Source organism: Paracoccidioides lutzii (genome assembly GCF_000150705.2).
Source record: "Paracoccidioides lutzii Pb01 unplaced genomic scaffold supercont2.20, whole genome shotgun sequence".
Lineage (NCBI taxonomy): Eukaryota > Fungi > Ascomycota > Eurotiomycetes > Onygenales > Ajellomycetaceae > Paracoccidioides > Paracoccidioides lutzii.
Window position 1 is genome coordinate 602,483 of NW_015440966.1, and position 17,206 is coordinate 619,688.

The 17,206-nt window shown below is 42.8% G+C and overlaps 5 protein-coding genes across 5 annotated transcripts in view; 4 read left to right on the forward strand and 1 right to left on the reverse strand.

Moving 5' to 3' along the window:
* PAAG_12292 (hypothetical protein) overlaps nt 1-677 on the reverse strand; it is a gene marked incomplete at both ends in the record, with an annotated part of 2,055 nt that extends 1,378 nt beyond the window's left edge. The window contains 2 exons of the mRNA XM_015847804.1: nt 5-493; nt 657-677. Coding sequence (XP_015702600.1) covers nt 5-493; nt 657-677 — 510 coding nt within the window. The remainder of the gene's footprint in view (nt 1-4; nt 494-656) is intronic.
* Nucleotides 678-1,107: 430 nt separating this feature from the next.
* Nucleotides 1,108-2,608, forward strand: PAAG_06897 (WD repeat-containing protein; the record flags this gene model as incomplete). The annotated part of the gene is made up of 5 exons (XM_002791305.2): nt 1,108-1,251; nt 1,361-1,406; nt 1,495-1,575; nt 1,688-2,443; nt 2,556-2,608. 5 exons carry the CDS (start codon nt 1,108-1,110, stop codon nt 2,606-2,608), a joined length of 1,080 nt encoding a protein of 359 aa, XP_002791351.1.
* A 2,283-nt stretch (nt 2,609-4,891) lies between these two features.
* On the forward strand, nt 4,892-6,328 carry PAAG_06898 (hypothetical protein; the record flags this gene model as incomplete). Its single annotated transcript, XM_015846051.1, has 3 exons — nt 4,892-5,462; nt 5,594-5,928; nt 6,086-6,328. The coding sequence occupies 3 exons, from the start codon at nt 4,892-4,894 to the stop codon at nt 6,326-6,328; spliced, it is 1,149 nt and encodes a 382-aa protein (XP_015700486.1).
* A 3,359-nt stretch (nt 6,329-9,687) lies between these two features.
* Nucleotides 9,688-13,292, forward strand: PAAG_06899 (ER glycosyl hydrolase; the record flags this gene model as incomplete). Its single annotated transcript, XM_002791307.2, has 4 exons — nt 9,688-9,812; nt 9,914-10,317; nt 10,403-10,971; nt 11,040-13,292. The coding sequence occupies 4 exons, from the start codon at nt 9,688-9,690 to the stop codon at nt 13,290-13,292; spliced, it is 3,351 nt and encodes a 1,116-aa protein (XP_002791353.2).
* A 3,371-nt stretch (nt 13,293-16,663) lies between these two features.
* Nucleotides 16,664-16,969, forward strand: PAAG_12293 (hypothetical protein; the record flags this gene model as incomplete). The annotated part of the gene is made up of 1 exon (XM_015847805.1): nt 16,664-16,969. The coding sequence occupies one exon, from the start codon at nt 16,664-16,666 to the stop codon at nt 16,967-16,969; it is 306 nt and encodes a 101-aa protein (XP_015702601.1).
* Between the last annotated feature and the right edge of the window lie 237 nt (nt 16,970-17,206).

Sequence of the window (17,206 nt, forward strand, 5' to 3'; positions counted from 1 at the left end):
TAACCTTCGAAATCATATCCGCCGTCTCTCGAAAATTCGCACAGCGACCCGTATTCGATTTTGCCAGGTAATCCTCTATAAGGCGCATGCCGATGTTGTAGCCCATCTTATCTAGCTGCTTGTTTACTTCGGCGTAGTCGCTGTCGTAGTCGTTACAGAGCTGCGCGACGATTGTGCCGTAGGTCAGGGTTACGAGTTCGGCGTTGACTTTGTCGACTCTTGTCCTGGCGGTGGTGGATTGTGTTAAAAGGTAAGGTCGACGGGAGCATGGAGGATGGAGTTTGGATTTTGCGTAGGTTTGGGACTTACTTCCATGTCCTGCGAAAAGGGGGTGGGAGAGGAAGGTTAGCTTGGATTGGATTGGGGTGGAACGCTTTTGCGGGATAAGGTATTGGGGGATAGAAATATATACTCTTCTCCTATTCTTGCGGTTTTGGTGGAGGCCATGTTGGCCTGTATATGGGTGGAATGTAGCGTTAAAGGACTCCGATATCTGTAAGAACGTTGGTAGGTAGATGCTGATGGATTGAGAGTCCTTGCTAGCTGTCAATTTGGCCAATGGACACAGGTACCGATGTATTTAGGTCCTTCGCAACGTCCAAAGAGATATAATGTAGTTTTGGAAAATATATTCGACGTTAATGACGAGGTAATACAGTAGCTGGAATGTCAGACATTACATCGTATCATATAATTTATCATAGATGTAACTGTTGGTAGATTTGTGGGTTGTTGTGGTGACATGGGAGGAATGATTCAATGCTGCCGATGTTGGGATGCGATAGTTGTGGCTATTTCGGCGCTAAATGGGCCCTAGCCGCGCTCAAATCAACCACCAAGTATTTGCGAAACAACCAAGTCGCCTTTTGAACTCACGCTGAAAGCAGTCGAATCCCCCTTTTGCTGGTTGGCAATTTTATATAACCGGTTTTCCATTTACTGTGACTCAATATCATATCTCCAAATTATTATAATTTGACAATTGCACTGGACTTATCCAACGGTCTTCTCCTATAACTATCATCAAATTTAGCCGGTTTAAGCTCAAGCCCTCACAACACACTCCCTTCCCTTGCAGCACGACTGCTGCTTGTCGCGTGAGGCATGATGTCTGCTGAAAAGCGCCCGGCGCAGGACTCCTTTGGGTCCACGCAGCTGGTCAAGCGGCCGCGGTCAGATGCGACTCCAGGAACTGGGAGCGCAGTAGCTGTTATCAATAATTCGACGCAAAATGGTGCTTTAATACAGGCTGTACGTTTGGCAGTGTGGAATTCAGAAATTATTCATTTTGTTTTGTTTTATTGGCTTAAAGACATGTGATTTGAGGAGCTGACGGGTTTCGTTTTGGAACTATTGGCAGATTCCCCGGACGAGTGGTCTTGAAGCTCCCATTATGGAACTTACAGGTGCGTTTGGTGATTGGGATCGAAAGTTATGGTAGGTTTTTGTTGGACGGTTTTGCAGTGGTGCTGATTCTTGCGGAATCTTGAATAGGACATTCGGGAGAGGTTTTTGCAACGAGGTTTGATCCTACAGGTCAGAATATTGCTTCTGGATCAATGGATCGTTCGATATGTACGTGTGTTCTTACTCTGGTGGCGGCTATCGCAGTAGGCCATTTTACGAAATCTAGTTGTGTTTGCCCTTGAGGGAAACTAACCCGTGTCCTGGATAAATAAACCTACAGTGCTATGGCGAACATACGGTCAATGCGAGAACTACGGGGTAATCACAGGGCACAGGGGAGCAGTCTTAGATCTACACTGGTCGCGGGATTCCAAAATCATCTTCTCAGCCTCCGCAGACATGACCCTAGTCAGCTGGGATGTCGAATCAGGCCAACGAATACGTCGCCATATCGGCCACGAGGAGATCATCAATTGTCTCGATGTCAGCCGGCGGGGCCAGGAATTGCTGATAAGCGGCAGCGACGATGGGTGCGTGGGCATCTGGGACCCACGACAGAAAGATGCGATTGATTTCCTCGAGTCGGAAATGCCCGTCACGGCCGTTGCGTTGGCGGAGGCCGGGAACGAGATTTACAGCGGCGGCATCGATAATGATATTCACGTCTGGGATATACGAAAACGCGCAATCACGTACTCAATGCTGGGACATACGGATACGATATCGTCTCTGTCGATCTCGCCGGATTCGCAAACGCTGCTTTCTAATTCGCACGATTCGACGGTGCGGACGTGGGATATTAGGCCATTTGCGCTAGCGGATAGACATATTAAGATCTATGATGGTGCGCCAATTGGGTTGGAGAAAAACTTGATCCGGGCTAGCTGGAATCCGACTGGGGAGAAGATTGCGGCTGGCAGCGGAGACAGAAGCGTCGTTGTGTGGGATACTAAGTCGGGCAAGTTGCTGTATAAGCTGCCAGGCCATAAGGGAACGGTGAACGATGTGCGGTTTTCACCCGGCGAGGAGCCTATAAGTAAGTCAAGAAAAGCTCCAAAATAGAAAAAAGAGCTAAACCCATGGCGAAGATTCATCTACTTGAAATGGGTATTGCGGTTTTGCTAATACAGAATATCTCGTATCTCTAGTTGTTTCTGGCTCGTCAGATCGGAATCTTATGCTTGGGGAGCTTGGGAAATAAAATTGCATTATCCAAATAGATACCTCTCGGTAACGGCGTTTCAATATTGTTTCAATTCCTCCGAAGTCCCGCCTTATCGACATGCTAGCGAAGGAAATTATTCTCGCAGACACCACGGCTTGAATCTACAAATGATTTTTAATTTGGCTTGCGGAAAACCCGATTCCATGCATGAATTAATTGGCATTCAATAGAAATACTTAGCGTTCGGGCTTCCTATATTTATTTTCTTTTTTCAATTTACCAGCACTTGTGTTTCTGTACAATATGATGTCGTACACCACCACCACCGCCTAGCCAGTGCCCTTTCACCTCTGTTCTACTGTTCACCGGATATTTTTTTTTGCCCGCGCCCATGCAATCTGGACGGGGACAAAAGTCCCACCAAGCGTCCTTGACAATCAAACAGACGCCTTTCAAACTCCAGGAAAGCTCCGAAACGAGGGAAGGTAGTGAATTTCAAACGCACCCAGAAGTGTCATGTTTCTCCCTTAATATTCAGGCTCCTAGGTTGATAGGGTTGTGTTCTATGTGATGTTGCATTATTTATAGTTTACTCCTTGCTACCTGATGCTACTTAGATATGTAATGGGGGTTGTAATATTAAATGCCCCACCCCTAGAATATTGCCTGTCATGATGCTTCTCTCAGAATGCGAATCTCAGAGTTCGTTTTCTAATGCTTATTTTCATTGAGAGAACGTAGAGATAGGAAAATGACTGTGGCATTGTCAGAGAAAATCCATATATTACTTATTTTCCTTTTTTCACTTGCAGGGTAAAAATCTATCCGAATTGAGGAGTTAATTTCGTTTTAGTTCCTATCTCTTAGGAAGATAGGCAGACTCTACATTTGCATGAGCTATTTTCCTTTCCTTTCATTTGATTTTTTTTTTCTTTCTCTATTTTTCTTGTTGTTTCACATGTCATTCCCAACTGACGACAGTGAAACTCTTCTTGCGTTTGGTAGGCTGTAGACGAAGTGCCGAAACCTCGATGAAGCACTAGGGGGGATGCTGGCCAACAAGCGAACGTCCCAGCCTACGTTCCGAAACCCATTTAAGACACGGTTGTTGTCATTATTCTAGGGCCCGCCTCCTGCACCAGATCTCCCTATATTTTTTTTTCTGGTCTTCACAATCCTGCGTCCACGAAAAACGGGCAATCTCTGATACACCGTCCGCTCCCAATGGACTGCATGAGGAGAGAAGATTTCCCAGCTTAGTTCCCGTGGCAAGATGGGCTAGGCCGTGGATCATCATCCGCCACCTCCTGGCCACCCCATTGAGTGTCTGTGTTGCTCCACGCTTGCGTGGTTGTACCAAATATCCCTTTCTGCATGATCAAACTGACCAAAGCTTGGAGTTTGAGGACCAGCTTTTCATTCTCCGTCCTCAGCAACTTATAGGTCGCTACGGGTCTCTGTATCCCACTAATGGACCCAGAAATGCTGATGATTGATCGAGGAGGAAACTCTCCTCTTTTTTTGCTTCTTCTTTTTCTTTCTGTATACACACCTCGTTTTTAGTAATAGGTATTGAACAGCTATTCGCATTCCCAACCGCTGGTCAGGAGAGCGAAGTCCGGCAAATTCCCTCCTTCCGTTCCCACTCATTCCTTTGTATACATTCATTCCTTTACTTGAGTCTTCTCTCTTTGACCACCAAACGAATTGATTTACTATCCTCTACGATCAATTTCTCTCATTAATTTTGCGTTCGTTTTGAGGACTCCCACGACAAATATCGCCGGTCTGTATCTATTTCAGAGTGCAGCCTTCCCATTGTTCTCACACCCTGTCTAGGAGTTTGATTCCGCGTTTGGGTTCCCGTTGGTTGGGTCTAAGGATTCATCACCGGTTGCTGTCAACATGCCTTGAGCTATATCTTATATGGTCTTGTCTCCCACAATAATATTTTTTTATTAATCGACTACAACTCGTTTTCTGTTATCATACCCCTTCTAGATATTAGTGTGTTGTGTCACGGGTCCCGTCGCGGGTTATAGAAGGGATAACTATCAGTCGCGCGTAGACCGCGACTTTTTATTCAACAATCATTGACGGCTTGACTATCGGAGGGGAATACGAAGCCAGATACATTACGTGCGTGTGACGAAGGCATCATCGTTGTGGGGGAGTACGAAAATCTTGATTCTCTCGTCCATTGGGGGCATTTATATCTAGTTACCACTCCATGTATAAGTTCCCGTTTTCCCCGCACAACATACATTTTTCACGTAAGATTTTCGGAATCAATAGGGCAGAGGATTAAGGAGAATTGCGATGGAGCCTTCTATCTGTTTATCAGGACGGCAGGAATCCCCAGGAACGAGACGGCATCATTCCGGCTTTCGTGCCCGAGTTGGGTCTTTTTTTACCGGAACTTCGAGTATTGGCGCGCAAAATGTGCCGCCTTTTTCAAAGCCTCCAGCGCCTCGAATAGGACTGCGTCTGTTTTCTGGCGAAAGAGCTGAAAACTCCCGGCCACAGCAACGCGGTAATGCTTTTAGAATAAGGAGGCCACCTTCATCCATCAGTCCTTTCATAGACCGGCATACGCCGTCATCCGCTATGGACGTACAGCCGTTTGCACTTTCAAGCATTGATATCGACGAAACTGGCCAGACGCAGGGGCCCCTTTTACAAGATGTGAACGGTTCAAATAATAATTTATTATCGTCTGCCAGGGAAGACGGACGAGCATATGCGGGAACGTGGATTAGACACAGAAACTACGATAAGTCCAAATCGAACCGTTTTTGCTGTGGACCTGGCGTGAAGTGTAAGGAGGCGAGGAGAAAGCTGATCGATTGTGTATTGGCTGGATTTCTCCTCATCGCGGTTTTCATCATTTGTAAGTGCTTTGAGCAATCTTTATTTCCACTAAGTTCTTTTTAAGCCTTTGCAAAACACAATCAATAACTGCTCTACCAAGTCAGGCGAATGTTGGATGACCAGGTCACATACTTACCAATTTATCACTAGATATTGTCCTTTCTTTCTCTTTCTCTGTCTTAGGACGTGAATTTCATGTTGTGCTCATCTTAGTGCTCATGCTCCTGGTGATATATTTCTCCCACTCCTTTATCCGTTTCCTCATGATCGCATGGCGGCAAGCGCCGCCATACGCTCTACACATGGGAGAGAGAGTTGGTACGTCTGGATACGCCCAACCGGACCGACCCATACCCGTCATTCTGGCCCGGGATGAAGAGGATGTTATGGGCATGGACGTGCATGCGAACAACGCTACCGGCAGCAACAACTCGAATGGTCTCACGCTACCACCTCCTGCTTATGGTCTTTGGAAGAGTAGTGTGGTATGTACAGAGCAATCCAAATATCGATTTCATCCATTTCTTTCATGATTTCACTGATGCAACTCCAAAAAAAAATTATTTCTATTTTCCCCCAAATTTCACATTTGAAATCCCACGGAAATGGTCAACGTGTGACTAATAATATCCTCTGCTATAGAAAATAAATCCCAACCTTGTACATTGGCAACGACGCGAAGAGGCAGGTGTGCGACGAAGTACGGAAGTCAATAGCGCTAACGATGTACCAAATAGGCCCCCGAGCTATGTGTCGGACGATGGAGTCCAGTACGTCATTGATTTGCCGTCACAGCGTCAAAGGGGAACAGAATCATCAGAGTCACACCCGCGTCCGCTTGCACGCGAAGACCCAGATATTCATCCTGCAGAACGATCGATATAGAAACCGTGAATATTTAAAATGAGTGCTTTCCCTTTCCCTTTTTCTTTTCTATTGAGTATCAACTCGAATGCTTTGAATGCTATATTTCTCTTGATTTTTTTCACATGTGGTCTATTTTACTGTGTTTTGATGCTGGCACTTGTGTCTGTTTTCGTTTTAGCTTTAGGAGAAGTAGGGGGTGAGGATTGAGTTATATATAATGGGTGTTGGGTGGGAATAGGGGTGGGGGATTAAAAGCTGTATTGATGTTGGCACTTCTGAGAGAGTTACATAGCTCCGTTAGACCAAATGGCAGAACAAAACAGGGGGTTTGCTCGGGTTCCTAAAAATCAACACTAAACATATACATAGTATCAATATGCATGTATCAAGAGACAAGAAAAGAGAGAAGATTATATTTGATAATGTATATTAACTACCTACCTAAATATTATTACTCATCTATTGTTGGTCTGATGCGGAGTAACTACACCTGTGAGCGTTGGGGGTTAACAGTCTCTAAAGAAGTGCTGAATGTGGTTATTAAGTTGAGCCCACATTTTAAAACCATGATCAACTCTGGGTCACCTCAGCTATAAACCAGTCTACGGGTGTACAGTTAGTTGAACATTATTTCAAAATTAAGTCTGAAAAATCGTCAGCCTGATTTATGACATCTTCTCATCAAAACCACACACGAGACATAACTATCTCACAACACATCATCTCTATATACTCTCGATGATAGAGATTTTATCAGATTCTCAGGATTCTTGCTCTTAACTAACTGTAATTCTAACCTCTAATGCTTAGTTCTAGCCTAATACTAATCCTAAAATCTACCCCTAACCCTGGCGTTGAGGGCAGAGGTTGAAGAGGGATGTATAATAACTAATTCGATGTGCAGAGCAATGCTCAACTTGATCCTCCGTAAACAATGTTCAGCTGTAACCCCAGGATGTTGCCCGGCACTAATCGTGCCGCTGCGCAACCCACACCTCATGTGGATGCGCCACACCAAAACAATAAAAATACCAAAATGATAAAAATCTTGCAATTTCATCATCTTCATCATCTTCATCAATTAATAACTCACCACAATGTCAAATAAGGATAAAAATATTGAAGATCATATTCAAAAAGCTGTCACTTATCATCAAAAAAACTCAAATTTTAAAATACTATCTCTGTTATAAAAATTTGAGGTTTCTTATCAATATCTCTGAGCATATATCAATAGAAGGAATTTAAATACTGCAAAGATTTCAGTTAACAAGAGATTAAATAAAAGTTAGAAGAATGCAATTAAACAATGAATTAAGCTACTTGATGAAAAAAATTATCCTCCTATAGCTGAACATATTGAAGATTTTATAAATTCAATATTTAGATATCAGCATTTAAATTCTACTACCTCCTTTTCAAAAGTTAGCAAGATGTGTACTTATAGGTTCATTGAATATCTATTTAAGTATAAAAGAGTGAAATAGAAGTTAATGAATTTAAAGAGAGTAACAATTAAAGATATTGAATATATTAATATATAATTTAAATATTTTCAGATTCTATTTAAGCAGTATTAATTTCACATCTATAATATATACAAATTTGATGAGATTGAATTTCAAGAAGAACAAAGATGTGAAGAATAAGTTATAGTTGCTTTTAAAGAAGTTAATTTTATTTTTTTTTTATTCTTTTTAATAGATTTGATTATAGTCATTGAATATATATCTGTAAATAATCATATTAATCTATTATTGATAATCTTGATCATCAAAATATATTTGAAGAATTGATATACACAGACAGATTTACTCAGTAATTATAGAATTATTATATTAGATACTAAATTTATAAATAATGAGATTAAATTTAAATGATTTAAATATTTCAATAGTACTATAAAAAAGAGACAAAAGAGAAGTTATTAATTACTTTTAATGAACAATTATGAATCTCATATGATTAAGAAGTTCATACAATATAAAAATCTTCATAAGATAATTTAATATGAATTTTCATTATATGTTACTCATTTGCTGCAATTTCTGAATAGTATATCATTTCAGCAATATAAGCATTTTCATTCAAAAGCAGTCAACTATACTGTATATCATAATCTTGTTAAATATGAAAAACAGCAATTTCTACAAAACCTCTTAGCTATATGAAAGTAGATCTTTAAATCTGATATAATAGCTACAGAATAAGCTTAATATGATATATATTCATAAAATTTTAACTGAGTTCTTGATGCTGTTAAGTAGTAAATCTTATCATCTTCTATATTGCAGATTTATGAAGATAAGAATGATTTAAATCATATATCTATCTCTTCTTCTTAGTTATTTTTATCAAAAACAATTTAAAAGCTGAAATATTATATTAATATTGCAGAAAACACCATACAAAGTATTAGAGATACTCTCAAATTGAAATCACTTATCTTGATATGTCATTTGAACAAGATATTTAAAGCAAGTCTAATCTATGCAAAACTTAATGAGCAATAAATTATTGAATTATAGAACTTTCTCAATATCAGTAAATGCTGCAGAGCTAAAACAATCTGTCATCAGATTCAAGTAAAGAGAGTCCTCACTATTAAAGATGTCAATAGAAAAATCAAGCAGTGTAAGAATAATGAAGCTGAAAAAGAGTAGAATAAGAAGTAATAGAGACTTACAATTGATCTTATGAAAATTGACAATAACTCACTCACATCACTGACAGAAGAGGAATTAAATCAATTTAGAGATGGCACACATACTGAGAATGATGTAGATAATCTTTTTATTATAGATTAGCTACTGATTGTTGATATAGACTGCAATAATGAAGATGTGATTCAAGATTTTTATCATTTTGATGTTTTTATTATTTTGATGTGGCGCACCCACATGAGGTGTGGGTTGCAGCGGCACGATTAGTTAGTTAGACATTACTGTTGGTAGCTGCTGATATAATCAGGAGTGGAGCTTAGTTAACTAGTTAGCCAGTTTTACCAACTGGATACTGTGGTCAAAGTCCGAAATATCACAACTTTACACCGTTAAGCATCGACTTATATCCGAGCGCAACGGGCTTGCATATGGGACGGAATCAGTAGATATAATACCATCTCTTTCCTCTTTCTTTTCCTTTTTTTTTTTTTTTTTTTCGAATGAACTGGCAAACTCATCCTCCCTGTACCCCTCGTCCAGTGTACCTGTACCGTTGATGAGTAACGGAGAGGCAAGAAACATTTTTGTTCGCCCAACTCTATCAAGCAGGCGGCATTGTTGAGGGTGCCGGAGATTATCCATGATATTCCAGACCTTTTACAATTATTCCTTTGGTCGTTGGTGATGCGCTCGAGATGTCGACGTTATTTCCAAATGCCCGTCTTTCGTGGTGTTGCGGAATGGACGGTGACGGTCTGGACGCTAGGAGCTATTGTAGCTCTCTCGTTATGGATTCTGCCAGTTGGGGGGATGAGAGGGGGACAGATTAGGGAGTTGAGGTATGCAAATATAGCCATATATCTCCTGTGGGAAGCAAGGTGAATGTAGAGAATAAGCTGGTCAGGTTCGAAGATCTGATTTATGTACTTTTTAAATCTAGAAAAGAAACAGAACAAATGTTCTACCACGGTTACGAGAATTACATGAAGCATGCGTTTCCTGAAGATGAATTGAAACCAGTCTCTTGTGGCCCGTTAACTCGCGATCGTGGAAATCCTGCTCATGTTGAACTTAATGATGTTCTGGGGAATTATTCCCTAACTCTAGTCGACAGCTTATCTACCCTGGCAATTCTATCGTCCTCTCCACCACCTTCTTCGTCCGATTCGGTTTCAGATTTGGAAGCCTCGCGCAAGGCATGGAGATATTTTCAGGACGGAGTGCGGGATTTGGTTGAGTTGTATGGAGACGGTTCAGATGGGCCTGCTGGTACGGGCTCAAAGGGAAAAGGGTTCGATTCAGACAGCAAGGTCCAGGTTTTTGAAACCGTGATTCGGGGGTTAGGTAAGCAGAATATAAGTCCAAATTTATCAGACATAAAGCACTAGGAATATCCGAACCAACAATTGACCGTCTGTCACCTAAATAGGCGGCCTGTTGAGCGCGCATCTTTTCGCAGTAGGGGAATTACCCATCCGTGGATACGAGCCCCCGGAAGACGAAGCCTCCTACGCGAAGCTATGGAATAAAAGCGGCCATACTAAGGGCCAGCCTGGTATCCGCTGGGAAAATGGATTCGTTTATGACGGACAGCTGCTTCGTCTCGCGATGGATCTTGGGACCAGAATCCTTCCGGCTTTCTACACCGCAACGGGTCTTCCATATCCCCGCGTTAACCTACGACACGGTGTTCCATTTTACACCAACTCACCTTTGAACGCAGAAGCAACACTAGAAACCTCTGACCCCATGGGAAATGCCCAGGGCAAACGGCAAGGGAAGTCTACAGGGAAACCTGAGGTCACAGAGACGTGCAGCGCAGGTGCTGGGAGTTTGGTTCTGGAATGTACAGTTCTTAGTAGGCTTACTGGCGACGGTCGTTTCGAGGAACTTGCCAAAAGGGCGTTTTGGGCTGTCTGGTCCCGTCGTACTGATATTGGCTTGATTGGAGCCGGCATTGATGCTGAATCGGGGAAATGGATGACCTCATATACTGGGGTATGTTGGACTGTTTCTTAATTTTAACTTCGCTTGAAATTACTGCTAATCGGCGAATTTTGTGACAGATTGGCGCTGGAATTGACAGCTTTTTCGAATATGCATTGAAGTCCCATATTCTGTTATCCGAGGGTGATCGCCCGTCTTTTAATATTTCCAGCCCGTTTCATAAGCTGGATGATTATTACGCACCTCTCAGTGAGAAAGAGCATTCTCCCGATGCGTTCCTCAATGCGTGGCAAGAATCTCAGTCATCCATTAAACACCATTTATATCGTGGTTCCGGTTACCAATATCCTCATTATGTCCAAGGCGATATCATCACCGGAGCTACACGCGCCTTTTGGATCGATAGCTTAAGTGCATATTTTCCGGGACTTTTGACTTTGTCTGGAGATGTGGATGAGGCTATCGAAGCCCATCTGTTACATGCTGCCGTTTGGACTCGATTCTCTGCATTTCCAGAGCGATGGAATGTTGCTACAGGAAACATCGAAAATGGGATTGGATGGTGGGGTGGTCGTCCCGAGTTTATCGAATCAACTTACTACTTGTACAGGGCCACCAAGGATCCATGGTATCTCTATGTTGGAGAAATGGCCTTGCGCGATATCAAACGAAGATGCTGGACCAGGTGTGGCTGGGCTGGCCTTCAAGATGTTCGAACGGGACAGTTAAGTGATAGGATGGAGAGCTTCTTCCTTGGAGAAACTACCAAATATCTGTTCCTACTTTTTAATCCTTCTCATCCTCTAAATGACCTTGATGCTCCGTTTGTTTTCAGCACCGAAGGCCACCCCCTTATCATTCCGAAGTCAACGAGGAAATCGACTAGGAAACCGACTAAGCTAGTAAAGACCCCGGCTAGTGATACACGATGGAACGCAAGCCGAGAAACCTGTTCGGTACCTGCTCTATCTCTGCCGTTTGGTGCATCCTCTGTTGTTTCGCGACCCGATGTTTTTCACGCCGCGAGCCTTGCTAGATTACATCTTATGCCCTTGCGACCGAAAGTTGATTCCCCAATCGTGGAATATGTTGTCGATCATCCAAGCATCTCAATGTCTGATTTAATATCACCCTCAAACTACACGTACTTCCCGTGGACTTTACCGCTGGAGGTCATCCCACCAGGTGCGACGAGTGCACCGATGGCTGTTAGGCCAACTCTTGACCTTACGTTCCCGCTGCTGGGCAATACGATTTTTACCCCTGGATCTCTAGAAAGAGTTCAAGATGGGATCCTTGTGAAATCTATTGGCGGGCTTCGACTGGGCATGATCCAGGATGCTCCGTTATATATAAATGGATTGCCTGCGAGCACAGAAGGCTTTCGAGTCCAGGTTATTAACAATGTCCCTCTTGGAAAGGATGAGAAGGTTTACATCTCGAAAGAGGTAACCGATATCCTGAACTCTGATGATCCCAACTTCAAACGGGTGCAGGATTCGACTCTATTAGACATTGTCTTGGATCTTAAACCAGAAATCGCAGACAATGGCAATACATCTTCAATTCTTACTGCCGCCATAAGCCGCCAAGCCCTCATCAATGAGTTGGATGATCTTCAAATCCCCTTGGACGCATCCAATATGAAATTAGCCTTCGCCTCTTTTATGAATCAGGTTGCTTCCCTTCTTCGCAATGATTCCGACTCATCTACGCCAAAGCCCTCTGCACTCCGGCAACCTTCCATCCGCATGTGTGTTCCCGCAATCACCTCCACCGGCATAGGCTCAACTGCCCTACCCGACGTCGAAGAAGCCATCATCTCGGCAGTATCTATGTCAAAATCCAACAAGGGCAAGAAGTTTCTTAATCGCCTTCCATGGCCCTCTATCTACCTTGCAGATGAACTTTGCAACCATCGTCTCCCCTCCTCAGTTCCCAGAACCCATAATGTCATCGTCATAAAACGCGGTGGATGTACCTTTTCTGATAAATTGAAAAATATCCCTTCCTTCCGCCCTTCACGTGCCTCCCTAAAGCTCGTAATTATGGTCTCTTATCCACAACCAGGAGACCACCCATACCCACTTCCCACCTCTTCCTCCCTATCATCCGCCTCAGATATGGGTCAAAACACCGCATCTCCCACCTTCATCATGGAATCTGAGGAGCCACACCTCATCCGCCCGCTGCTCGACGAAATACAGACTGTGGCCGGTGGAATGCCACGCCCCAGCCCGTTAAGCGTGGTTCTTGTTGGTGGCGGTGACGAGACATATAACTACTTTAAACATGCCGTGGGTGTAGGTCTCCGAAGACGATATACGATCACGTCTCAGGGGGTCCCAATTGGCAATTTGATTGTGATATAAGTGTCTATCTATATGTCGGCTCTAAACCCCGAAGTTGCTTTTTATGATATATATGGAATATGCGATCAGGTTGGTCGATTTATGCTTCCTATTTCTTGTGGATATATATATATATATAATTTTGGTTGCAAATTACATTTTGTTCATAGATCTCTTTTTTAATTGATTTTTTCCCACATGTAACAAACACCACTACAAAATGATGTTTTTTTTGGTCAGCGTCTGTCTGAATGAATTAGCAATACATATCTATGAAAATATATCAACATACAGTACAAATCTCCATATCCCACGCGGTGTTACCGAATATAGTTAGTCAAGTTTTGTCCCGAGTTCCTTTTGCAATGACGTAAATCCTCCGGATTATCTCAAAGTAGTACAATCCTCCAGTCATGGCGGTACTCCGAGCTACTCTACCTGATCGATTCCGCGAGCAGGACGTGTATGATGTATTTTTTCGCCAAATGGATTAAATAGTGGGTCGTTTAGCTCATATGCCGGATCAATTATGTTCCGGCCTGAATTGAAATTCATGCTCTATAAAGCATGAGCTACGGTTCTGCGAAGCGGTGAAAACTTGAAAGGAATGACGAAGATTGATATCTTAAAAGATTTTTTAATATGATAAGATCTATTTGCCTGTTTACAATGTTTTTGTTTAATAATTTGCCAAACTGCTAAAATCCCTCAGACGTGCAAGCAGTCTTGGGCGCGAAGAGAGATACATTTTGTTCGACAAGCTTTGCAACAAACTCTTAATCTATGGTTTTGGGATGAAGTTGCATGTTCTCAAACTAATGACGACCTTTAAGGATATCAATTATTGGAACAATGAATGCAGAGCGCATGGTTGACTCTACAGCATGAAACGGTTACAAAGTGCTAGAGCGGCATGTCGAAGATCTTAAAATAGCCAGTGTAGTATGAGAAAGGGGGGATTTGGGCGTAAAGAATGGGAGAAACCGCCCAAGGAACGCTTTCTGAGTCTTGGAATCCGGGAATACGAGAGCCAAATGCTTTCAGAGTGTATCGTGTCAGCCGATGGAACCCAAAGCAGGAGAACCTGCCGAAGGTCAATCCCATTCCCTAGACTGCGTCCCACACATAGCAGCGGTGTTGTGGTTGAAGATTTGAACATTGCTGATACAGCGTCGTTCAGCAATGTCTCAAGACAAACAACCCCTCCCCCCCCCCTTCCGCCGGTCGTGCAGAGTGGCACTGGAATTGTTTTCAAATCCTAAATGACCTAGAGTTTTTCGCTCCTCACTAGATGCTGTGAAAAGAATAAAGAGGAAACGGTATTGCCTCGAGAGAAATGCCGGAGGTAAGTTCCCATTTCTTGGCTGCGTTCTCGCTCAGCATTTCTTGCTCTCGTGATTGAAACCAAGAGAAAGACGACGAAGAAATCAAAAGAACATGAATTATAGAACCAATGGTACAGGCAGGCATCGTCTTTCAAGAAAATGGAATGTTGCATTGCTTACCCTTTTCTGTGGGGGGAGATATAAGGAGTAAGCAAGAGATGAACTTCATTTGTGTGGCAGATGCATATCAGCAATAATATCTCATCCAAGGTAGTATCAAAACAATCGCAGTTGACTCCTTTTCCATCTTAGTTATATCTTCACAACCTCCGCGGAATGCTTGGTTCACATTGGCTAGGGGACTCCGCTTCATTAGCGGCCCATTGGTACATCCACATTACCGCAACGGGTTCGATATCTAATGACGTCGTGTGGGGTCCCCCGCATCTACATGCTTTCTGCTTTCCCATATACCTAGCGGTTCTCGTTAAATTTATTTGGATATGCCTATGTTAAGGACCGGGATGGATTTTACTAACTGTCGTCCAAGGATCGGCTTGTGTTGGATGACCTCTTCTGTGTCTTGGAGCCTTGGTGAGTTCAGTCAGTCCAGAATTGTTAAACACTTTTTGGGATTGAATTATTAACCAACTCAGTCTCCACCAGTAGATGGATTGGAAAGTCTTGATAATTGAGCCGAGGATTAGCACATTAAGAGACTCCAGTGGGCTCAAAATATAGCTTCTTGAGCTACTGGTTAATAGATATGCATTCTTTCTTGGTTTGTACTTGAATTATGATTTGTCTAGAATGGTTATATTCTTTATTATCCGTGATTATTAACAATATATTGAATACTTCATAGGATAGGTTGGCGAATCAATTCTTGAAATGTTTGGTTAAACTCGACCCACGACCCACGGACTCACAGTGATTACAGATCTTCTTCTTCTTCTTCTTTTTTTTTTTTTTTTTTTTTTTTTTTTTTTTTTTTTTTTTATAAATATCTCTTGGCTGCTACATGCTCACCATATTGTTCTCTGATCGTGGCAGCAATTTTCGCTTTTATCTTCGGTTTCGAAAGAGCATCACACCTTTGCTCCCACCATCCCCAACAGATTTCATGCATATATTTCTTATGGTCGTTTAATTTCCTCATTGCCTGGGAATAGAGTCCGAGTCACCGACTAATCTCCTCCACTGCCTCCCGATATGGTCCTTCATTTGTCAATCAAAGGAAATAGGCCGAGTCGGAGGTGGATTTCGCCGACCCAAAAACCCTTAGATGGCTCTGCGTAGCCAGCTCTACATGGTTCCTGAAGAACAAAGAAGTTGGGAAAGCTGAATTATCAAATACTGGCAAATGATTGTTCCCAAGGCTGCCCCTTGGACGCATGTGAACCGAGAGGTTAAACCCACTGATGGCTCCGCCAGAGTCGCCTATTAAACAGGGGTTAAGAGACTCTGCTTTTAATGGTGTTTTCTCGGTTTGGCGAGATATAGGGTTGGTGCAATACACATCAGGGTTCCTTTCTGCTCTCATACGACGGCAGTTTTCGATTGTTTTTCCTGCGGATTGAAAATTATTTTAACCATCGATTAACTTGACGCAAGACCCTCGCCCGTGCTTTTCCATCTGGTGGGCCATAACGTTGTCTTCTATGTGGTATGGTGTATTGTTTCAAACAGAAGATACGTGATGGCTCAGTGATTGATCGAGTTATTTGATCGATCTGCGGGTTATTGAAACACTTCTTTATCACGGTTATTCCTTCTCTCTCCCTTCTGCTACTTATTATGTTTGATATCCCACCGGAAATTAGGGCACATGGCGACACCGAATTACAAGGATCCAGAAATCCGCGGCCCCAGGCTGATTTTGTCGTTTTGTTGTTTCCTCTAAACTGGCACCATCATTGTGGCATTGAGATACTACACGAGAACAAGGATAACATTTAGCTTCGGGATGGATGACGTTTGGATTCTTCTAACAGTGATACGGTCCAAAACGTCTAGCAGCGATTGGAATATATTTGTCTGGTGGGGATAGTTGTCGTGTCTAGTTGTATGACAAAATATATTGCTAGTTCCGTCAGAAGAAGTGATGAACAGTATGAGGTGTATCCTTTGTGGATTATGGGCATCGTTGAAATTGATCTTGGCATTAAATATGCATCTGCACATGCATTACGACCATTGATATCGCGACAAATGCCGAAATATTCGGGAAGCCTGTCACTCTCCAGATCCAGATCTCCCCGCCCGCCAATACCGATTTCCACAAAAACCGGTTTCTGGGCAATCCTGCAGCCTACAAATCCAGATACCAATGGAGAGACCTCGTGCGGCAAAGATATACGACAATATATCTAGGATAGACGAACATGGAACAGTGAATTCAACTTGATCAATACAATCCTCTACCACTAACAACAACGCAGAGTTTAATGGCACGTCCATGCCCACTTCTGTGTCCGCAGTCGGGTCAGGTTATGGCCCAGTTTTCACAAACTAACCGCTATCAGTTGTCGCTCTCCCTTTCCAGCCATGGCCTGTTTGTCCTCGAAGCCACCGCTCTAGGAATATCAGGGCTCCATAGGGAGCTGCAAC